General features: G+C 41.0%; 1 protein-coding gene across 4 annotated transcripts in view; it reads right to left on the bottom strand.

Annotated features, from left to right (window-relative positions):
- polg2 (polymerase (DNA directed), gamma 2, accessory subunit) overlaps positions 1–18,675 on the bottom strand; it is a 34,833-nt gene that overhangs the window by 1,911 nt on the left and 14,247 nt on the right. The window contains exons 6-9 of one of the 4 annotated variants that reach the window (XM_072242216.1): positions 14,166–14,306; positions 11,812–11,892; positions 10,573–10,673; positions 7,919–8,036 (exon numbers count right to left, since the gene is read on the bottom strand). In XM_072242216.1, the coding sequence (XP_072098317.1) occupies positions 7,919–8,036; positions 10,573–10,673; positions 11,812–11,892; positions 14,166–14,306 (441 nt within the window). Of the gene's footprint in view, positions 1–7,818; positions 8,037–10,572; positions 10,674–11,811; positions 11,893–14,165; positions 14,307–18,675 lie in introns of those variants that run through there. The other 3 variants (XM_072242217.1, XM_072242218.1, XM_072242220.1) reach the window with 3 other exon arrangements.

Here is an 18,675-nt window from a genome sequence, read left to right on the forward strand (position 1 = left end):
CAGGGTCTGAGGGAACACCTTGTCAGGTCCTGGGGATTTATCCACCCTAATTTGCCTCAAGACAGCAAACATCTCTTCTTCTGTAATCTGTATGGGGTCCATGACCTTGCCGCTACTGTCTCTCGTCTCTATAGGCTCTGTGTCTGTCTCCTGAGTAAACACGCATGCAAAAAAATCTATTCAGGATCTTCCCTCATCTCTTTTGGCTCCATGCATAGATTAACACTCAGATCTTCCCAAGCCCAACTTTCTCCCTTGCTATCCCAACATCATGAATGGCAGTAATGCTTCACTACCAGACAAGCCTTTTATGCTTGCTTTGAAGGGGAGAATAAAACTACAGCTTTAAGGATCCCTGCTGCACCCAGTCACCCTGTGATCTCTGTCTCAGAGCCAACATCAGGCTGTCTTTAAGGAGGGTGGATCCTCACAAGGCTGCAGGTCCCAGTGGGATACCTGTGCCAACCAACTTGCGGGAGTATTACAAGTTATTTTAAATCTCTCACTGCTATGGTCTGAAGTACCCACCCGCCTAAAGGGCAACAATTATACCAATGCCCAAGAAGAGCAGTGTGAGCTGGCTTAACTACTATCATCCAGTAGCATTCACATCTACGGTGATGAGTTTGGTGATCGTTGGAATCAACTCCTGCCTCAGCAAGGACCTGGACCACTGCAATTTGGCTATTGCCATAATAGGTCTACAGCAGTCACAATCTCCTCACATCCTTGGATCACCTGGACAATACAAATACCTCTCAGGGTGGTGTTCATTGACTATAGCTCACCATTTAAGACCATCATTCCTGCAGTACTGATCGAAATGCTACAGAACCTGGGCCTTGTACCTCACGCTGCAACTGGATCCTCAACTTCCTAACCAGAAGACCACACTCTATGCGATTGGTATTAACATCTCCACCTTGCTAACAATCAACACTGCCGCACCTCAGATGTGTGCTTAACCCACTGCCCTACTCTCTCTCTATACCCATGACTATATGGCCAGGCATAGCTCAAATGCAACCTATAAATTTGTTAATGATACAGCCATTGTTGGCAGAATCTCAGTTGGTGATAGGAGGGCGTACAGGAGTGAGATATATCAGCTAGTTGAGTGATGTCACAGCAACAACCTTGCACTCTGAGTCACTAAGACCAAAGAGCTGATTGTGGATTTCAGGAAGCGCAAGATGAGGGAACACAAACCAATCCTCACAGAGGGATCAGAAGTGGAGACAGTGAACAATTGCAAGTTCCTGGGTGTCAATATCTGAGGATTTCTTCCCCTCCGCCATTTGATTTCTAAATGGGCATTGAACCCATGAACATTACTTTTTTAAAATTTCTGTTTTTACATTACTTAGCTTAATATCACTATTTTAATATACATATTATATACTTACCATAATTCAGTTTTTATATTTATCATGTATTTCATTATACTGCTGCCACAAAGTTAACAAATTTCACAACATACGCCAGTGATAATAGACCTGTTACTGATTCCTTTTGCTCTTAATATATCTGTGGAAGTCCTTGGGATTCTCCTTCACCTTATCCACTACAGCAACTTCATCCCTTCCAATTTCCTTCTTAGGTGTTTTCTTAATTTCTCACACTCAAGTATCTCATTTGTTCCTACCTGCCTAGACCTGCTATGCACCTCCTTTTTCTTAACCAGGGCCTCAATATCTCTCAAAAACCAAGGTTCCTGAAACCTGTTATCCTTGCCTTTTATTTTGACAGGACCATACAAACACTGTACTTTCAAAATTTTGCTTTTGAAGACCTCCCATTTACCAAGTACACCTTTGCCAGGAAACAACCGGAAAGTGGGGGTGGAGGTGGAATCTCGTTTGGAAATGGCGGAAGTTATGGAGAATTATGTGCTGGACGCAGAGGCTAGTGGAATGGTAGGTGAGGACAAGAAGAATCCTATCCTTGATGGAGTGACGGGAAGATGGGGTGAGGGCAGACATGCATGAAGTGGAAAAGATGAGATGAGGGCAGCATTGGTGGTGGAGAAAAGATAGCCACTTTCTTTGAAGGCAGAGGACATCTCATTAGCTCTGGAATGAAAAGCCTCATCCTGACAGCAGATGTGGCAAAGACTGAGAGAAGGGGATGGCATTTTTGCAAGTGACCGGGTGGGAAGAGGTATAGTCCAGGTAGCTGTGAGAATCAGTGGGTTTGTATAACATATCAGTAGATAAACTGTCTCCGGAGATAGAGACAGTGAGATCAACAAAGGGGAGAGAAGTGTTGGAATTGGACCAGGTAAATTTGAGGGCAGGGTGGAAGTTGGAGGCAAAGTCGAGCAAGTCGACTAAGCCAGGATGCTGTTTGATACACAACTCAGCATTCAACACAACCATATCCTCAGTTCTAATCTACAAGCTCTAAAACACGGGCCTCTGAACCTCCCTCTGTAACTGGATCCTTGACCTTCTCACCTGGAGATCACCGTCTGTGCAGACCAGAAATAACATCTCCTCCTCACTGACAATCAACACTGGTGCACCTCAGGGATGTGTGCTTAGCCCACTGCTCTACTCTCTCTACACCCATGACTGTGTAGCTAGACACACCTCAAATGCCATCTACAAATTTGATGACATAACTATTGTTGGCAGATTTTCTGATGGTGACAAGGAGATGTATAGGAGCGAGATAGATCAGCTGGCAGTAACTCAATGCATAAAAGCACACAGACATAGTCAAGAGGTTCAGTTGTTGTTCAGAGCAAATATCAGAATGGGGAAGAAATGTCACCCAAGTGGTTTTGACTATGGAATGATTGTTGGTGCCAGACAAGGTGGTTAGAGTATCTCAGAAACCAATGATCTCCTGAGATTTCATGCATAACAGTCTCTAGAGTTTAGAGAGTGATACAAAAAACAAAAAAAAAAGACACTCAGTGAGCTGCATTCTATGGGTGAAAATGATTCGTTAATGAGAGAGGTCAGAGGAGAATGGCCAGACTGGTTCAAGCTGACAGTAACTCAAATAGTCAGTCAGTCAGTGGGTGCCGTCCCAAATCTGGGGTTGGTGGCTATGCATCTCCATCTTCTTCGATCTTGTAACAGCATCGAGTACAGCCTCTCCCTCCAGTTTGTTCTTGCTGGCCGCCTTGGCATCGCCCACCGCCGAACTCGAGCCCAAGGCTGTGTTGGCCTCCAGCCGCGGCCGCTTCCTCGAACTTGGCCCTTCCTTAGGCGGAGGCCTTGGGCAGGTCCAGGCACACGGTGCAGCGCCCAAGTTCATCATGTCTCTTCTAACTAGGTGCATAGCAAACGATTCGTAGATACGTGGTGAGGCTTTAATCTCTTCCACGGAAGATGGCTGTTGGCTCACAAGGAGCTCATCCGCCCTTTGTCAGGTCTTGTTTTTCTTTTAGTCCTGCTGGGTGTCCTCACACCCTCCTCACCAGACTGAGTCCGGTGGGGGAGCTGGCTCAAGTTGCCGACCACTTGACTACGGCTCCTGGCCAAGCGCCGGGCACCCGACCGAAGATCATGGTCGAGCGGCCGGCCACCAAACTGGAACCAGCAAGTAACCACACATTATAACAAGGGTGTGCAGAAGAGCTTCTCTGAATGCACAACACATTGAACCTTGAAGTGGACAGGCTACAGCAGCAGAAGACAACCAACATACACTCAGTGTCCATTTTATTAGGTACAGGAGGTGCACCAGTCCTTTGGCTGAGGGGAGAAATATCACATTTCCAGGATTGTTCATGACCCTATAAGTGGGAATATGAATAATAATGAGGAATGTAAGAAGCTTGAAGGGAATAAAGGGAAGTAAAGAATGGATGGAATGATACCAATTGTAGTAGAATGTGAAAAATGTGACATTAAATGTGACATTATCTCTGCCATATAAAAATAGAAATGCTGTCTCATCACAGAGACATTATTTTTGAATTCTTTTGCCCCTGCTAGCAGTCATCACTTCTGCTTGAGTTTCTACTTCCTATAATGGAACTGGCTGATGAAAAGAGATATAGGAGGAGGAGGGGGAGACAGGAAACTCATAACCAGACCATGTCAAAAATAAAGTTTCGAGTTCTTTTGCAGAAAATATCTGATCTTCAAATCATATTTGGTGTTAGTTAAAAAATTCTGATTGACTCACGTCATTATTTTTAAAAGTACTATATTTTGATTAGCATATATTTGTGTGTTTTTGTAAAATCACAATTAACCTTGACACCTGAAATGTTAGAAATAGTATGTCTGCCAACTGATCTGCACAGATTTTAAATGAAATATCAAACTGAGATGACATTGAAAGGCTACTAATATATGAGCCATAGCGAAATACAGCAGATACAGGCCCTTTGGCCAATGAATCCATGCTGATCCTGTTGCCCATCCAGCAACTCCCAGACCCTGTGTTCTGCCCTTCCAAGCCTAACCCCTCCATGTAGCTATCCGAAATGATACTGTTGTAACCTGCCTCAACCACTTCGTCTGGCAGCTCATTTCATATACTCACCACCCTCTGTGTCAATATGCTGTCTCTCTGGTCCTTTTTAAATTTTTCCCCTCTCACCCTAAGTCTATACCCCCTAGTTTTGGACTCCCCTACCCTGGAGAAAAGTCTGTTACCATTCCCCTTATCTATGCCTCCCACAATTTTAAACATTCCAAAAGGTCGCTTCTCATTCTCCTACATTCCATGGAATAGACCTAACCTGGCCAATCTCCCCCATAACTCAGGCCCTCTATTCCTGGCAATATGCTTATTAATTGTTTCTGCACTTTTCCCAGTTTAACATCCTTCCTATAACAGGGTGACCAAAGATGCACACAGTACTCCAAACGCAGCCTCAACAACAATTTATACAACTACAACATAATGTCCCAGCTTCTATAATAAGTGCCCTCATGATGAACACCAGCATACTAAGCACGTTTCTCACCACCCTGACTACCTGTGACACTACTTTCAATTAACTATGCACTTGTACTCCTAAGTCACTCTCTGTACCATTACACTACCTAATGCCCTCTTACTCATAGCATAAAGCCAATGTTGGATCGACTTACCAAATTGAATCACCTCACACCTATCTTTATTGAAACCCATTTGCCACTCCTTGGCCCACTTCCCTAACTGATCAATATCCTCCTATAACTTAGAATAAACTTCCTCAATATCAACACCACTGCCTAATCTTGTGTCATTCACAAACTTACTGATCAAGCCTTGTGCATCTGCATTTAAATCATTTATGTAAATAATGAATAACAAAGGTACCAATACTGAGCCCTGAGGCACATCACTGGCCTGCACTCCCAGCAGCAACCTTCACCCTCTGATGCCTACCTCCGAGTCAACCAAACTAGCTCCCACTAGATTCCACAGGACCTAACCTTCCAACCCAGCCTACCATGTGGGATCTTGTCCAAATAGATAATAACTGCTGCCCTGTATTCACCTACATTTTTGGTTACTACAAAAGCCCTTGAAAGATTTGGCAGACATGACTACCCACACACAAAGTCTATACACTCAGAGTTCCCTCCTTCACCACTGGTCAGGCTGAGCAGTATCTAGTTTTCTAGTTTAAATTTGCTTCCCTTTTTCAAACAACTGAGCAATTTTAGCCACTTTCCAGTCTTTGGGGAGCTTTACCAGTGACTAACAGTGAAGCAGATCTCTTAATAAAGTCTGCAATTTCCTCTCTAGGCTCACACAAAGTCCCAGCATACCTACTCAAGCCTGGGGACTCGTCCATCTTAATACTGTGTTGTAGGGAAAAGGAGAGAGTGTTAGTAACTAATTAGGGTTGTGGATTATGGTAATGTGGTAACAGGGAACTCAGGACAAAGCCTAGAAGTGAAGACATGGACTGCAGCAGCGACAACACCCAAGTCTCAGGAACCTCAGTAATTATGCTATAGCGTGTAACCATTGTTGTAAAATAAATTGGATTAAGTAGAGACATGGGATGCAGCAGCAATAACTCCCTAGTTTCAGGAATTTCAGTAACTACGTTAGAGCATGCACCAATTGCTCTAGCAGAAACATGGATTTGCTGTCAGACTTGTGGATAATCATTTTATTCTGTAATAAGAACCTAGTCTGTTACTTAATTAAGCTTTCCTGTAGTCACCATTCTGTTATCAAAATATAGTTTTACTAGTAATCTCATCAAATGAAAATTTTAAAACCCGTACCAAATTCATACTCAGGTAGATCAGCTTTTGCCACATCAGTCTTTTTAAGAAATAAATCACCTGTTGTTTTGAACACCAACTCCGTGTGATCTTTCAGTTTGCTCCTATACACTGCAAGCCTGCAAATACCACCTCCCTGGTAGTATAAATACCCTCCAAAACATTTCCATTTGCTTCCCTCATCTTTTGAACAACCATGATTTTCTCCTGAGTAAACACAATCCCACCCATCTCTGTGCATGGGCTTTTGCAGACTATCAGATGGAGTACTTTTTTTTTTGAGATGGGTGGGTAAGAAAGAGACATGTTTCAGAACCACAACTTTTTTAAAAGAATTTTAAAGATGAATTTTCATTAAATTCTGTCAGCAATAAGGGCTCAAATGTATAACCATATATTGCCGAAGATCCCTGTTCTGCCTCAGTTAAAGATAAATTTTGCCCATGTTATTTTTTTTTGCATTTTAAGATGTTTTTTTCTGTTTCTTATATCTTCATGACTATTTCAGCAATAGTGCCAATTTAATAAAGCCATAAGACATGGCATCAGAATTAGACCATTTGGTTTACCAAGTCTGCTCTGCCATTATATTATGGGGCTGATTTATTTTCCCTCTCAACCCCATTCTCTCCTGCCTTCTCCCCTTAACCTTTAATGTCTTTACTAATTAAGAACATATCAACCCCCCCCCCAGCTTTAACATAAATAAATATTTATTGCTACATTGTATTAAACTGCCCAACTAAATGATTACCCGGAGTCTTGTATTTGTCTAAAATCATTAAAATCAGAAGGATCAAAATTTCATCCAGGCAGATGTAAAATTTTAGGATCCTAGATTCTAAGATTAAAGATCTAATTATTTTTATTTGGTAATTACCAGTTTTCTTTTCTAATGTGACAGAGGTAACGTGGAAAACAGAACTGGAATAAAAGGGAATTTTTATGGTTGTATAGATTCGCTCGTAGGGTACTCCAGGGTCCTCAATTATCTCTTATACTTTATTGTCGCCAAACAATTGATACTAGAACGTACAATCATCACAGCGATACTTGATTCTGCGCTTCCCGCTCCCTGGATTACAAATATTAAATATTAAAAATCTAATATTCATATGGAAGACCTGGAGGAAGAGATAAAAAGTAAGATAGCCAAGTTTTGATGACATAAAAAATGTGGAAGGCCAGGTTGCAGTAATGATATTGTGACTATGGTATGATATGTAGATTAGGTATGTTCTCATTGGGAGATAAATGATACAGGAAACAGCTTTTACCAAAAGGCTTTTCATACACACTTGCTCTTCATTTCAATGACTTCATTGTGCTTTTCTAGTTGGCATGGCAGCATGTAAGCTTAATGGTGACTTACGTAACATACACTGACAAGTGACTAATAACCTATAAAAACTTTCCCTACAAAGCACTGGTTTTCAAACAATGGAAATGACAATTCTAAATAAGCAAATGGATAATAATCCTTTCTCAACAAAACAGCTTATTGTTTACCAGGGTTCAATTCCCGCCACGGTCTGTAAGGAGATTGTATGTTCTCCCCGTGACCACGTGGGTTTCTTCCTTGTGCTCTGGCTGCTTTCCACATTAAAAAAAATAATACAGGAAGTTTGATGGTGGCAGCTTTATTTTAAATAATCAATATTATGAAGATTTAGTACTGTATTTTCTCAAGATTGCCAAATATACTTGATGAGAAAGTCCCTCACTTCTGAGATATGAACCATCTCTTTCATGGCTGTATCTCGGTTCCTGAGTTGTACCAGACCATTCTCTAATGTAGTCTCACTGACGACAATTGTAAAAATCACTCCCATCTCATCGTACCTGCCAAGAGAGAAGATTAAGTAAACTTGGTACAGAATATGAACATTTTCTAAGGACACTAAATTATTATGCATGAACACAAGACGCCTAAGAAAGCAGAGGTCTGCCACTTGGTTGGAATTTTCTTTTGCATTGTACTTTTAAAGTTTCATTCTAAATCAAGTAAATAACATTTTAATTAAATATAAATTAAACATTATTCTTCCTGAATGGCCTGATATATTTTTTCTATCATAAAAATAATCCTTCCATAAATATGCAAAGGGCCAAGATATCTCCTGTACCTAATAAAGTGGCTACTGAGTGTATATTCATGGTCTTCTGCAGCTGTAGCCCATCCACTTCAAGGTTGGGCATGTTGTGCACTCAGAGATGCTCTTCTTCCATTGTTGTAACAGGTGGTTATTTTAGCTTGTCACCTTCCTGTCAGCTTGAACCAGTGTGGTCATTCTCCTCTGACCTCTCATTTAACAAGGCATCTTTGTCCACTGAAATGATGTTCAGTGCTCAGCAGATGTCTTTTTTGTTTACCGCACCATTCCCTGTAAACTCTAGAGACTGCTGTGCATGAAAATCCCAGGAGGTCAGCAGTTTCTGAGATACTCAAACCACTGCATCTGGCATCAACAATTCCACAGTCAAAGTCACTTAGATCAAATTTCTTCCCTATTCTGATGTTTGGTCTGAACAACAACTGAACCTCTTGACCATGTCTGTATAGTTTCATGCACTGAGTTGCTGATTATATGTTTGCATTAACAATGTGTATATGTGTACCCAATAAGGTGGCCACCAAGTGCAATTTCTATAAAAAAAAGTAACCCTTCTTACCATCTGCGAAAGTGAAAATCCAAAAGGTCAAGATATAAATTCCACTCAGTTTTAGAATACAGGTGTCCCCCGTTTTTCGAACGTTTGCTTTACGAAACCTCACTGTTACAAAAGACCTACATTAGTTACCTGTTTTTACGAACAGAAGGTGTTTTCACCGTTCCGAAAAAAGGCAGCGCGCGAAAAAAATAGCGCGCGCCCCGAGCAGCCGCTCTCCCCCCGGATTCGGAACTGCACTCTCGCCGGCATTGCTTAAACACGTGCCTGTGAGCAGCCGTTTGCAAGATGAGTTCTAAGATATCGGAAAAGCCTGAAAGAGCTCGTAAGGGTGTTACACTTAGTGTAAAACTAGACATAATTAAGCATTTTGATCGTGGTGAACGAAGTAAGAACAAAGTGAGTTTGGCTTGTGGAAGCTGACGAAGATGATGTTGAAGAGGTTTTGGCATCTCATGACCAAGAACTGATAGATGAAGAGATGATGCAATTGGAAGAGGAAAGGATAACAATCAAAACCGAATGCAGTAGCAACCGGACCGAAAGTGAAGTCATCCAGGAACTGAACGTGGAGCAACTGCGTGAGGTTTTTGCTGCAACGATAAAGTACGACTTTAATTTTGAAAGGGTACGTCGGTTTAGGGCATATTTGCAAGATGGTTTGAGTGCTCACAAAGAACTGTATGATAGAAAAATGCGCGAGGCTAAGCAGTCAAGCAAGCCTTCCACATCAGCTACAGCAGACGACGAACCTCGACCTTCGACATTGAGGCGGGCAGTCATAGGAGAAGATGATCTGCCTGCCCTGATGGAACCAGACGACAAGATGACACCCCAGTGTCCCACCACCCCACCTCCCGGGCCGCGGACAGATACTGATTCGCGGAGAATGCAGCGGTAGCCAAGACGCACCCAGCACATGTTTAAGAAAAAAAGCAGAAATAAACAAGCTAATTAATTAGGTGCCACACGGCACGTAAATGTCGGCCCAGGTCTCATTTACGTGCCAGGCGGCACCTAATTAATTAGCTTGTTTATTTCGGCTTTTTTCTTAAAGATGTGCTGGGTGCGTTCCAGCCACCACTGTACCCCTGCCTGCTTCGTGGATCGGTATCAGTTCGCTGCCCGGAGGGTGGGGGCCACTGTACCACCCCAACCTCCGATGACTCAGCCTAAAACACCACCATCAGTGTGCTCAGTACTGTCCCAATTCCGGTAAGTAATACTACACTGTACATACATTATTTCTACTTTAGATCAGCTGTGTATTTTTACGTGTTATTTGGTATGATTTGGCAGCTTCATAGCTTAAAGGTTACTGGAGACCGCTTGCATGAGATTTTCGCTACGGAGAACAGTGCGGCAATGATTGTGGAAAAGTATTTCTACTTTATAAAGGCTGTGTATTTATCATATCATTCCTGATTTTACTATATGTTATTGTTATTTTAGGTTTAATGTGTTATTTGGCATGACTTGGTAGTTATCTTTGGGTCTGCGAACGCTCACAAATTTTTCCCATATAAATAAATGGTAATTGCTTCCTTGCTTTACGACATTCTGGTTTACGAACCATTTCGTAGGAACGCTCTACCCTCGGATGGTGGGGGAAACCTGTACTCCAAACTGCTCAAAATAATAGCTACAGAGAAAAAAAAATTTCATAGCCACAACAGTACTTCAGTGCTAGAGAGGAATAAAAAATTACTTCATAAAGAGCTGCTCCAATGATATATGTATAGTTTCCAGGTAGCCAGGCCAGACCGTAATTTTTGTCTTCAACAATTCTTGGAATAGTCCCTCACATACCTAAAAACAGAGTAACAAAGGAAACTAGAAAAACTAAATTTAATAAACAAAATTATTATACACTCAGTGACCACTTTATTAAGCACAGGAGTGGAACCTGATGTGTGGTTTTCTGCCGCTAGACCCCATCTACTTCAAGATTCAATGTGCTGTGTATTCAGAGATGCTCTTCTGCACACAACTTTTGTAACACATGGTCACTTGTGTTACTGGCACCTTCTTGTCAGCATTACAGATCACGTTTCTTCCCCATTCTGGTATTTAGTTAACTGAACTTCTTGACCATGTCTGCATGCCTTTATGCATTTAGTTGTTGCTAAGATTTGGTGGTTAGAATTTTGCATTACAAGCAGGTTTACAGATGTACTTAATAAAGTGGCCACTGAGTATAAATGCAGCTGAAGAGGCCAGGTAAGAAATATTCAGAAACATTAAAAAGGTATTAAAATAAAGATAATCAAGAATGTTAAAAATTAAAACAACAGATATATTTAGCTAAACTCAATTAATTCAAAACTATTTATACTGACTAATGCTCTTCATGGCCTTTCTTCTGCAGAGAAATGAATGAATTTGCTGGTCCTAGGCCACATTTAACTCAACACAATATCACCAGTGGGTTCTACATGTAAAAATTCCCCACATCATTAGGTTTGCTCACACTCCACCATTCAATTTCATGAGCAGACCAACATTAAACAGTGGTGATCAAAACCCCAGCAAAGCACAACCTGTGTATTTAAGAACTTCATTTGTACAGGAACACCAAACATGCAGAATCGCTGGGAGATTGAGGAAGAAACAATCATTTTCCAGCATGTGTCAGTCTTTATTTTGTTCTAATAAATCATTCTATGGTGCATCATATATCACAGAGTAGTTTGGGCATCCTGCTTATTAGCTAAGAACTTCAAGTTCTAGAGGCATTTTTGGCATAAAGATTAAAAAAAAAACATTGGAGTGAAAACAGAAATTGATCAGAGGCTCCAAACAGAATTATAGATTTCAAAACATATCATAAGGGCTTATAGGTAGCTAATTACACTTGGCTTAAATAGAACAGAGCAATGCAATTAAGGTTTGATTAATGGCCTATGTTTATAACTTTGCGTTCATAAGAAAACCTAACTTACTGTACCTGTCGCAACTCAACTGTTGGTCCTTTGCCCATGTCCATAGCTACTTTAAATGGGGCCAGAAAAGGATGAAGCTTTAGCACCTAAAGGAACAAATGAATAGTAATTTTAGCTATTTTTAAAGCAAACATCTGGCATACATGAAAGCTGTTGAATAACACCCTTAAACAGCTGTACTGAATGGCAGTCTTGCAACTTCAGAAATGAATCTTCGAGAAATGCAGAAGTTCACTAGCCCACCATGCCTGCACTAGTTTGATGAAAGAGCTGAAAGCCAAAAAAGAACTGCAGGTTTTGAAAACCTAAAATAAAAATATAAAATGCTACAAATACTCAGAAGATCTGAATGCATCAGCGGGAAGAGAACCAGAACTGATGCTTCAGATTGAAGACCTTTTTGTCAGGACTGGAGAGGAGACAAGGCAGTTTTAATGGCGTAGTGAGGGTTTTATTTATTAATAGAGATGCACTGTGGAGTAGTTCCTTCCTGCCCTTCAAGCTGTGTCACCCCAGAAATCACCGACAGCCCCAATTTAACCCTAACCTAATCAGGGGGCAATTTTCCAATGACCACTTAACCTACCGGGCATGTCTTTGGACTGTGGAGGAAGCCAGAGCACCCGGGGAAAACCCAGGCATTCCACAGGGCGTAAGTACTGAGGACACCGGAGCTGAACTCCAACACTCCTATCTTTAATGGTACTGGGAGGGTGTAGCTTGGATTGGGCGATTACAGCTCGATCCCCTTCTAAAGAGCTACTAGTCTTGATCTCGCTGGTTTTTCATCACAGCTTCGCAAATCTTCCCTTTTCCAAGTATAAATATCAAATTTCCTTTTTAGTTGTGTGACGGGGTCCTGAATTACCCCTATAAACTGTGCTCAATTACCCCTATTAACTGTGCTTTTGAAAAGAGAGAGAGTTATTTAACATCAACATCTTGTTTTGAAGAGAGAGAGAGAGAGAGATGAAGACTAACTGTTGGACTGTCACTTTAAGGCACTGGAAGTAACTTTTGGATTTCTGCTGAGTTGGAGAGAGAGATGGCATCGAGCACCTCGTAAGTTGCTATGGTAACCGAGGGCAGTTATTTGATGGACAATCGATGTTACGATGTTTCGGCAGCGTGTTGATACTCCCCAAGGACATGGCATGCTTGTGCATTTCTTACACAGAGAGAGGAAGGAGGAGTTATTTGAGTGACAGCTGATGCTCAGCACGGGGAGATAAAATAGAAGGTCAGATGATAGACCTCAGGCACATGTTTTGGATGCTGAATGAGCTTTGTTGTGCCCGCAGAAAAAGTGGGTTTTTGGAGGATCGATCAGTGGCTCTTGCAGTGAAAAGAAAAGGCAGTGACCGGTGAGAAGTTGTCCATGTGTCCACCCTTGCCTGGGTGATAGCTCCACCACAGAAAACTGGTTCCCTTTGTTGTGGTCACAGTCGGTGACTTTTAAAGGATTTCGGAGGACAACCAGAAGATCGACGACGCCAGCTCTCCTGAAGACTCAAATCTCTCTCTCTCTCCATCACTACTCAAATCAATACCATGAACTGAACTGAAGTTTACTCATTATTGTAAGACTGTATCTTTTTACTCCTAGACTTGAAGAAGGTTGATTTTCATGATTTACATATAAAATATCATTGCTAACTTGTTTGATTTATCTATATTTATATTACTGTAGTTACTAATAAATATTATTAGTTAATAGCAATACTGGACTCCAAAGTGTTTTCCATCTCTGCTGGTTCTTTATTCCTGTCACAGGGTACATGACAGTTGTAATTGTATCTCCCTCTGAGTCACTGTAATGCATAAAAACATTTCTCCTAATTTCTCTACTGCATTTTTATTAAACTACCAAATTGAAGATAATTGTGGAGAAGGACAAGACTGATCCTTGGGTTGAGATTCTATAAACTGGAGAAAGGCCAATTTTAATGGCATTGACAAAGGCAGGTATGGATTGGGGCAGGTCATTTTCCGGTTGCTTAGTAAGTGGGAGGCTTTCAATAGTGAAATATTGAGAGTACAGAATTTGTGTTATGCAGACTGTTGGCACTGCTATCTGCTACAGTACTGCAGTTCTACAGAAGAATGTGCTCAACTCCAAATATATAGAGAGACTCCAGTTATAGAAGTGTGTATTTACAAAAAAAAAATCCCCATTCAACTTCAAAAATCTTCTACTGATCAAACATTTATAAAGGATTGTCATTGACTAATATATATTATTAAGATAAATACTAATATATATTATTGCGATAAACTGCTGTCATTTCAATAAAGCTACAAAGCAAAACTGGATTCAAATGTGCCCTTCATTTTTCACACAACCAAGCATTTTGATTACCTTTTTCTGACTTATTCTTAATTTAGAATCAATTTTTTCAGTCAACTGCAATGAATCAAATAAGAATGCCATCACTCCTCGATCCAGATTCCCACTCACTGAGAGAACATGTGGTACAACAGTCTTCCTTCCATCTCGGCCCTTTAAGGAAAAATAAGTTCCAGCAAGAAATTATATACGAATTAGTATCAGTTAAACGTCATCTGCCCAACCTTCAAAATCTCATCTTTTCTCCCCTCTTCTGAAATCACTCATGTCATACTTACATTCATATAAAGGTTTCTCATATGCCTCAGAATCATCACAAAATTCATACTTGATGTAACAGAATTTCTGCATTTCAATACCCCATTAAGGGGGGTGAGGGTTAACTTCCAGGGCTAACATAACATGCTCACAACTCACTAACCCTATGTCTTTGGGATGTGGGAGGAAACCGGAGCACTTGGAGAACATACAAACTCCTTATAGACAGTAGTGGAAATTGAATCCCGATCTTACAACTGGCACTATAATAGCTTTATGCTAGCCACTACACAACTACCTAATGCTCCAGTGGCGTCAGTAGTTTTAGTGGTTTAGTTGGTTGAACACCAGAGAAAAATCAATAGTCTTCAAACCATACCAATTTCAAATACATCAACTCAATTCAAATATTAGAAAAGCTGGGTTAGCTCAGAAGTAGGTAAGCCGAGGAACATATGGGATTCATCCAGTGCTTTGGAGGGAAGTACAGCATGAGACTGTAAGGGGAGTAATCTTACAATGCTCTTGGGAAAGGAAATGACGCAAGACTGGCCAGTAGCAATCAGTTTAGCTGTGGTGTAGGAAAAGTAGAAGCATTGGACCAGAACAGAATTAAAAGTCACCTGATGGGAAATTAAGCCAAGCTAGTCTGGATCTGTTAAGGGAAATCATGCTTACCCAATGAGCAGAGATTTTTGTTGATGAGATGACAGACAGAATTGATGAGGATAATGTAGTCCACGTGGACTGCCGGCATGATTTTGATGAGGTGCCACATAACCATCTTATCAGCAAAACTGAAGCATGTTGCATACAAGGAATATAGACAGTATTGATACAAAGTTGGCTAAACCAGGGGACCCCAACCTTTTTTGCACCACGGACTGGTTTAATATTGACAATATTCTTGCGGACCCGTCGCCCCAGGGGGGTGGGAGGCGGGGGTGCTCAAGTAGGGTTAAACTCACCTCAACATGTCTTTTACAGTTAGGGTTGCCAACTTTCTCACTCCCAAATAAGGGACAAAAGTAGCAGTCAAATCCCGGGACACTTTACCCCAGGAAAGACAACCATGACCGTGAAGCCTTGCGCGGGCACCTGTGTGTGCATGCATGCTGTGCGCATGTGATGTGTGCATACACGTACGTGCTCATTTTTTCCCCCACAAATCCGTTTTGTCTTCATCTTCCCGACTATACTGTACATACATTATTTCTACTTTATATAGGCTGTGTACTTATCATATCATTCCTGCTTTTACTATATGTTAGTGTTATTTATTTTCGGTTTTATGTGTTATTTGGTATGATTTGTTAGGTTATATTTTGGGTCTGGGAACGCTCAAAAATTTTTCCCATATAAATTAACGGTAATTGTTTCTGTGCTTCACGCCATTTCGGCTTACGAACAGTTTCATAGGAACGCCCTACCTTAGTGGGAGAAATACGGGACAAACCAATTTAGCCCAATATACGGGATGTCCCAGCAAATATGGGACAGTTGGCAACCCTATGTTCAAGTTCAACAGTGCGCGACAGGGGATGAGGAAAGGCGCAGCTGATTCATATCATTTCCTCATGGCCTGGTAGCACATGCTTTGCGGCCCAGTGGTTGGGGACCGCTGGGCTAAACAACCAATAGCAGAAGGTGGTGAACAGTGGCATTGTCCAAGGACTAGTGTTGTGGAAACTGTTTTTAAAATAACCTAGATAGTGTGCAAATGCAATTTCTAAATTTGCAGATGTCACAAAACTTGGCAGCATTATGAAATGCAAAGAGAATAGCGATAGATTGCAGCATAATATAAACAGGTTGATAGAATATGTAGGTGCAATTTAATGTAGAGAAAGCCGATGTACTGTATTTTGATCATGGCTGAAAGGTCATAGTTGGGAGTTTAACATCAAAAGATATACTTTGTACGGAAAGGACAGGCAGGAAGGCATAGGTGGTGGTGTGGCTCTCTTGGTAAGAGATGGAATTATGTCTTTAGAAAGGTGACATAGGGTTGGAGAATATTGAATTTTTGTGGGTAGACTTAAGAAACAGCAAGGATAAAAAAAAAAACCATTACGGGAATCATATATTTGCCTCCAAATAGTAGCTAAGATGTGGGGTTGAGCTTGCAAACGAAGCGAGAAAGGGCATGTAATAAGGGTAATGTCACAATTGTAAAGGGGGATTTCCATATGCAAGGGAATTGGGAAAATCAGGTTGATGTCAGATTGCAAAAGGTGGAATTTGTTGAATGGCTACGAGATGGCTTTTTGGAGCAGCTTGTGCTTGAGTCTACTCCGGGAAAGACTATCTCAGACCGGGTGTTGTGTAATAACCCATATTTTATTAGTCAGCTTAATGTAAAGAAACTCTTAGGAGGCAGTGATCATAACATGATTGAATTCATACTGCAATTTGAGAGGGAGAAGCACAAGTGACATGTATCAGTATCGCAATAGGATAAAGGGAATTACAGATGCTTGAGAGAGGAGCTTGCCCAGGTGGATTGGAGGGGGATACTGGCAGGAATGATGAGAGAACAGAGGTGGCTGAAGTTTCTGGGAATAGTTCACAAGGTGCAGGATAGGTACGTCTCAGAGAAGTAGTTGTTCTCAAATGGCAACAGTGGCTGACGAGGAAAGTTAAGGACTACATAAAAGCCAAGGAAAGGGCATATAAGATAGCAAAAGTGAGTGGGAAGTTGGATGATCAGGAAGCTTTTAAAATCCAACAAATGGCAACTAAAAAATGTATAAGAAGGGAAAAGATAAAATATGAGGGCAAACTAACTGATAATATAAAGCAGGATACTAAAAGTTCTTTTTCAATTATATAAAGAATAAAAGGGAGGTGAGATTTGATATCGGATGACTGGAAATGATGCTGGTGAGGCAGTAATGGGGGACAAAGAAATGGCAGATGAACTTAATAAGTACTTTACTTCAGTCTGTGGAAGACACCAGCTGTAAGAGAGGAAATTATAGGCCAGTTAGCCTAACCTCAGTGGTTGGGGAAGTATTGGAGTCTATTATTAAGGACTAGGTTTTGGGGTACTTGGATACTAATGATAAAATAAGTCAAAGTCAGCGTGGTTTCTGTCAAGGGAAATCTTGCCTGACAAATCTGTTTGAATTCTTTGAGGAAGTAACAAGCAGGGTAGACAAAGGAGAGGCAGAGGATGTCATTTACTTAGATTTTCAGAAGGCATTTGATAAGGTGCCTCACATGAGGCTGCTTAACAAGATAAAATCCTATGGTGTTACAGGAAATAAACTGGCATGGTTAGAGCAATGGCTGACAGGCAGGAGGCAGCGAGTGGGAATAAAGGGGGCCTTTTCTGATTGGATGCCAGTGACTAGTGGTGTTCCTCAGGGATCAGTATTGGGACTGCTACTTTTCACATTGCTTGTCAATGATTTAGAAAGTGGAATTGGTTGCTTTATGACAAAGTTTGCAGATGATATGAAGATGGATGGAGGGATAGGTAATACTCAGGAAGCAATGTGATTGCAGCAGGACAGATTGGAAGAATGGGCAAAAGAGTGGCAGATGAAATACAGTGTTGGGAAATGTATGATAATGCACTTAGGTAAAAGGAACAGTAGTGCAGATTATTATCTAAATGGGGAGACAATTCAAACATCAGAGGTGCAAAGGGACTTGGGAGTCCTGATGCAAGACTCCCAGAAGGTTAATTCACAGGTTGAGTCTGAGGTAAAGGCGGCAAATGCAATGTTGGCATTTATTTCAAGGAGAATAGAATATAAAAAAACAAGGAAATAATGCTGAAGCTTTATAAGACACTAGTTAGGCCACAGTTAAGAGTATTGTCAAAAGTTTTAGGCCCCTTATCTCAGAAAGGATGTATTGTCATTGGAGAGAGTAAAGGATATTATTGAAAACAGGATCTTAGAATGGAGTATTCCAAGAGACTATGACACAAATCATTGAAAAATGGCCAAACAGTTTGAGGAAGTGGTTAAGATGTGTGCAATTCTTCCTGAATACATGACAAAGAGTATACAAAAAGTGCAGATACAATTTGTTAGATCTTTATAAAACTCTGATCAGCTTCATCTAGAGTACTGTGTTCAATTCTGGTCACCTTGTATGGGAAGAATGACTACTAGCAGGATATCTTAAATCAGCAACTATAATTACAGCCAATTTAAACAATAACTCTGTTCCATGAAAAAAAAATTACCAGTGTTACGTAAGAACACAAGGAATAAGCAGAAGTCAGCCATCTGGCCTGCTGAGCTCCTTC

This window comes from Mobula birostris, chromosome 24, assembly GCF_030028105.1.
Source record: "Mobula birostris isolate sMobBir1 chromosome 24, sMobBir1.hap1, whole genome shotgun sequence".
NCBI classification, from domain to species: domain Eukaryota; kingdom Metazoa; phylum Chordata; class Chondrichthyes; order Myliobatiformes; family Myliobatidae; genus Mobula; species Mobula birostris.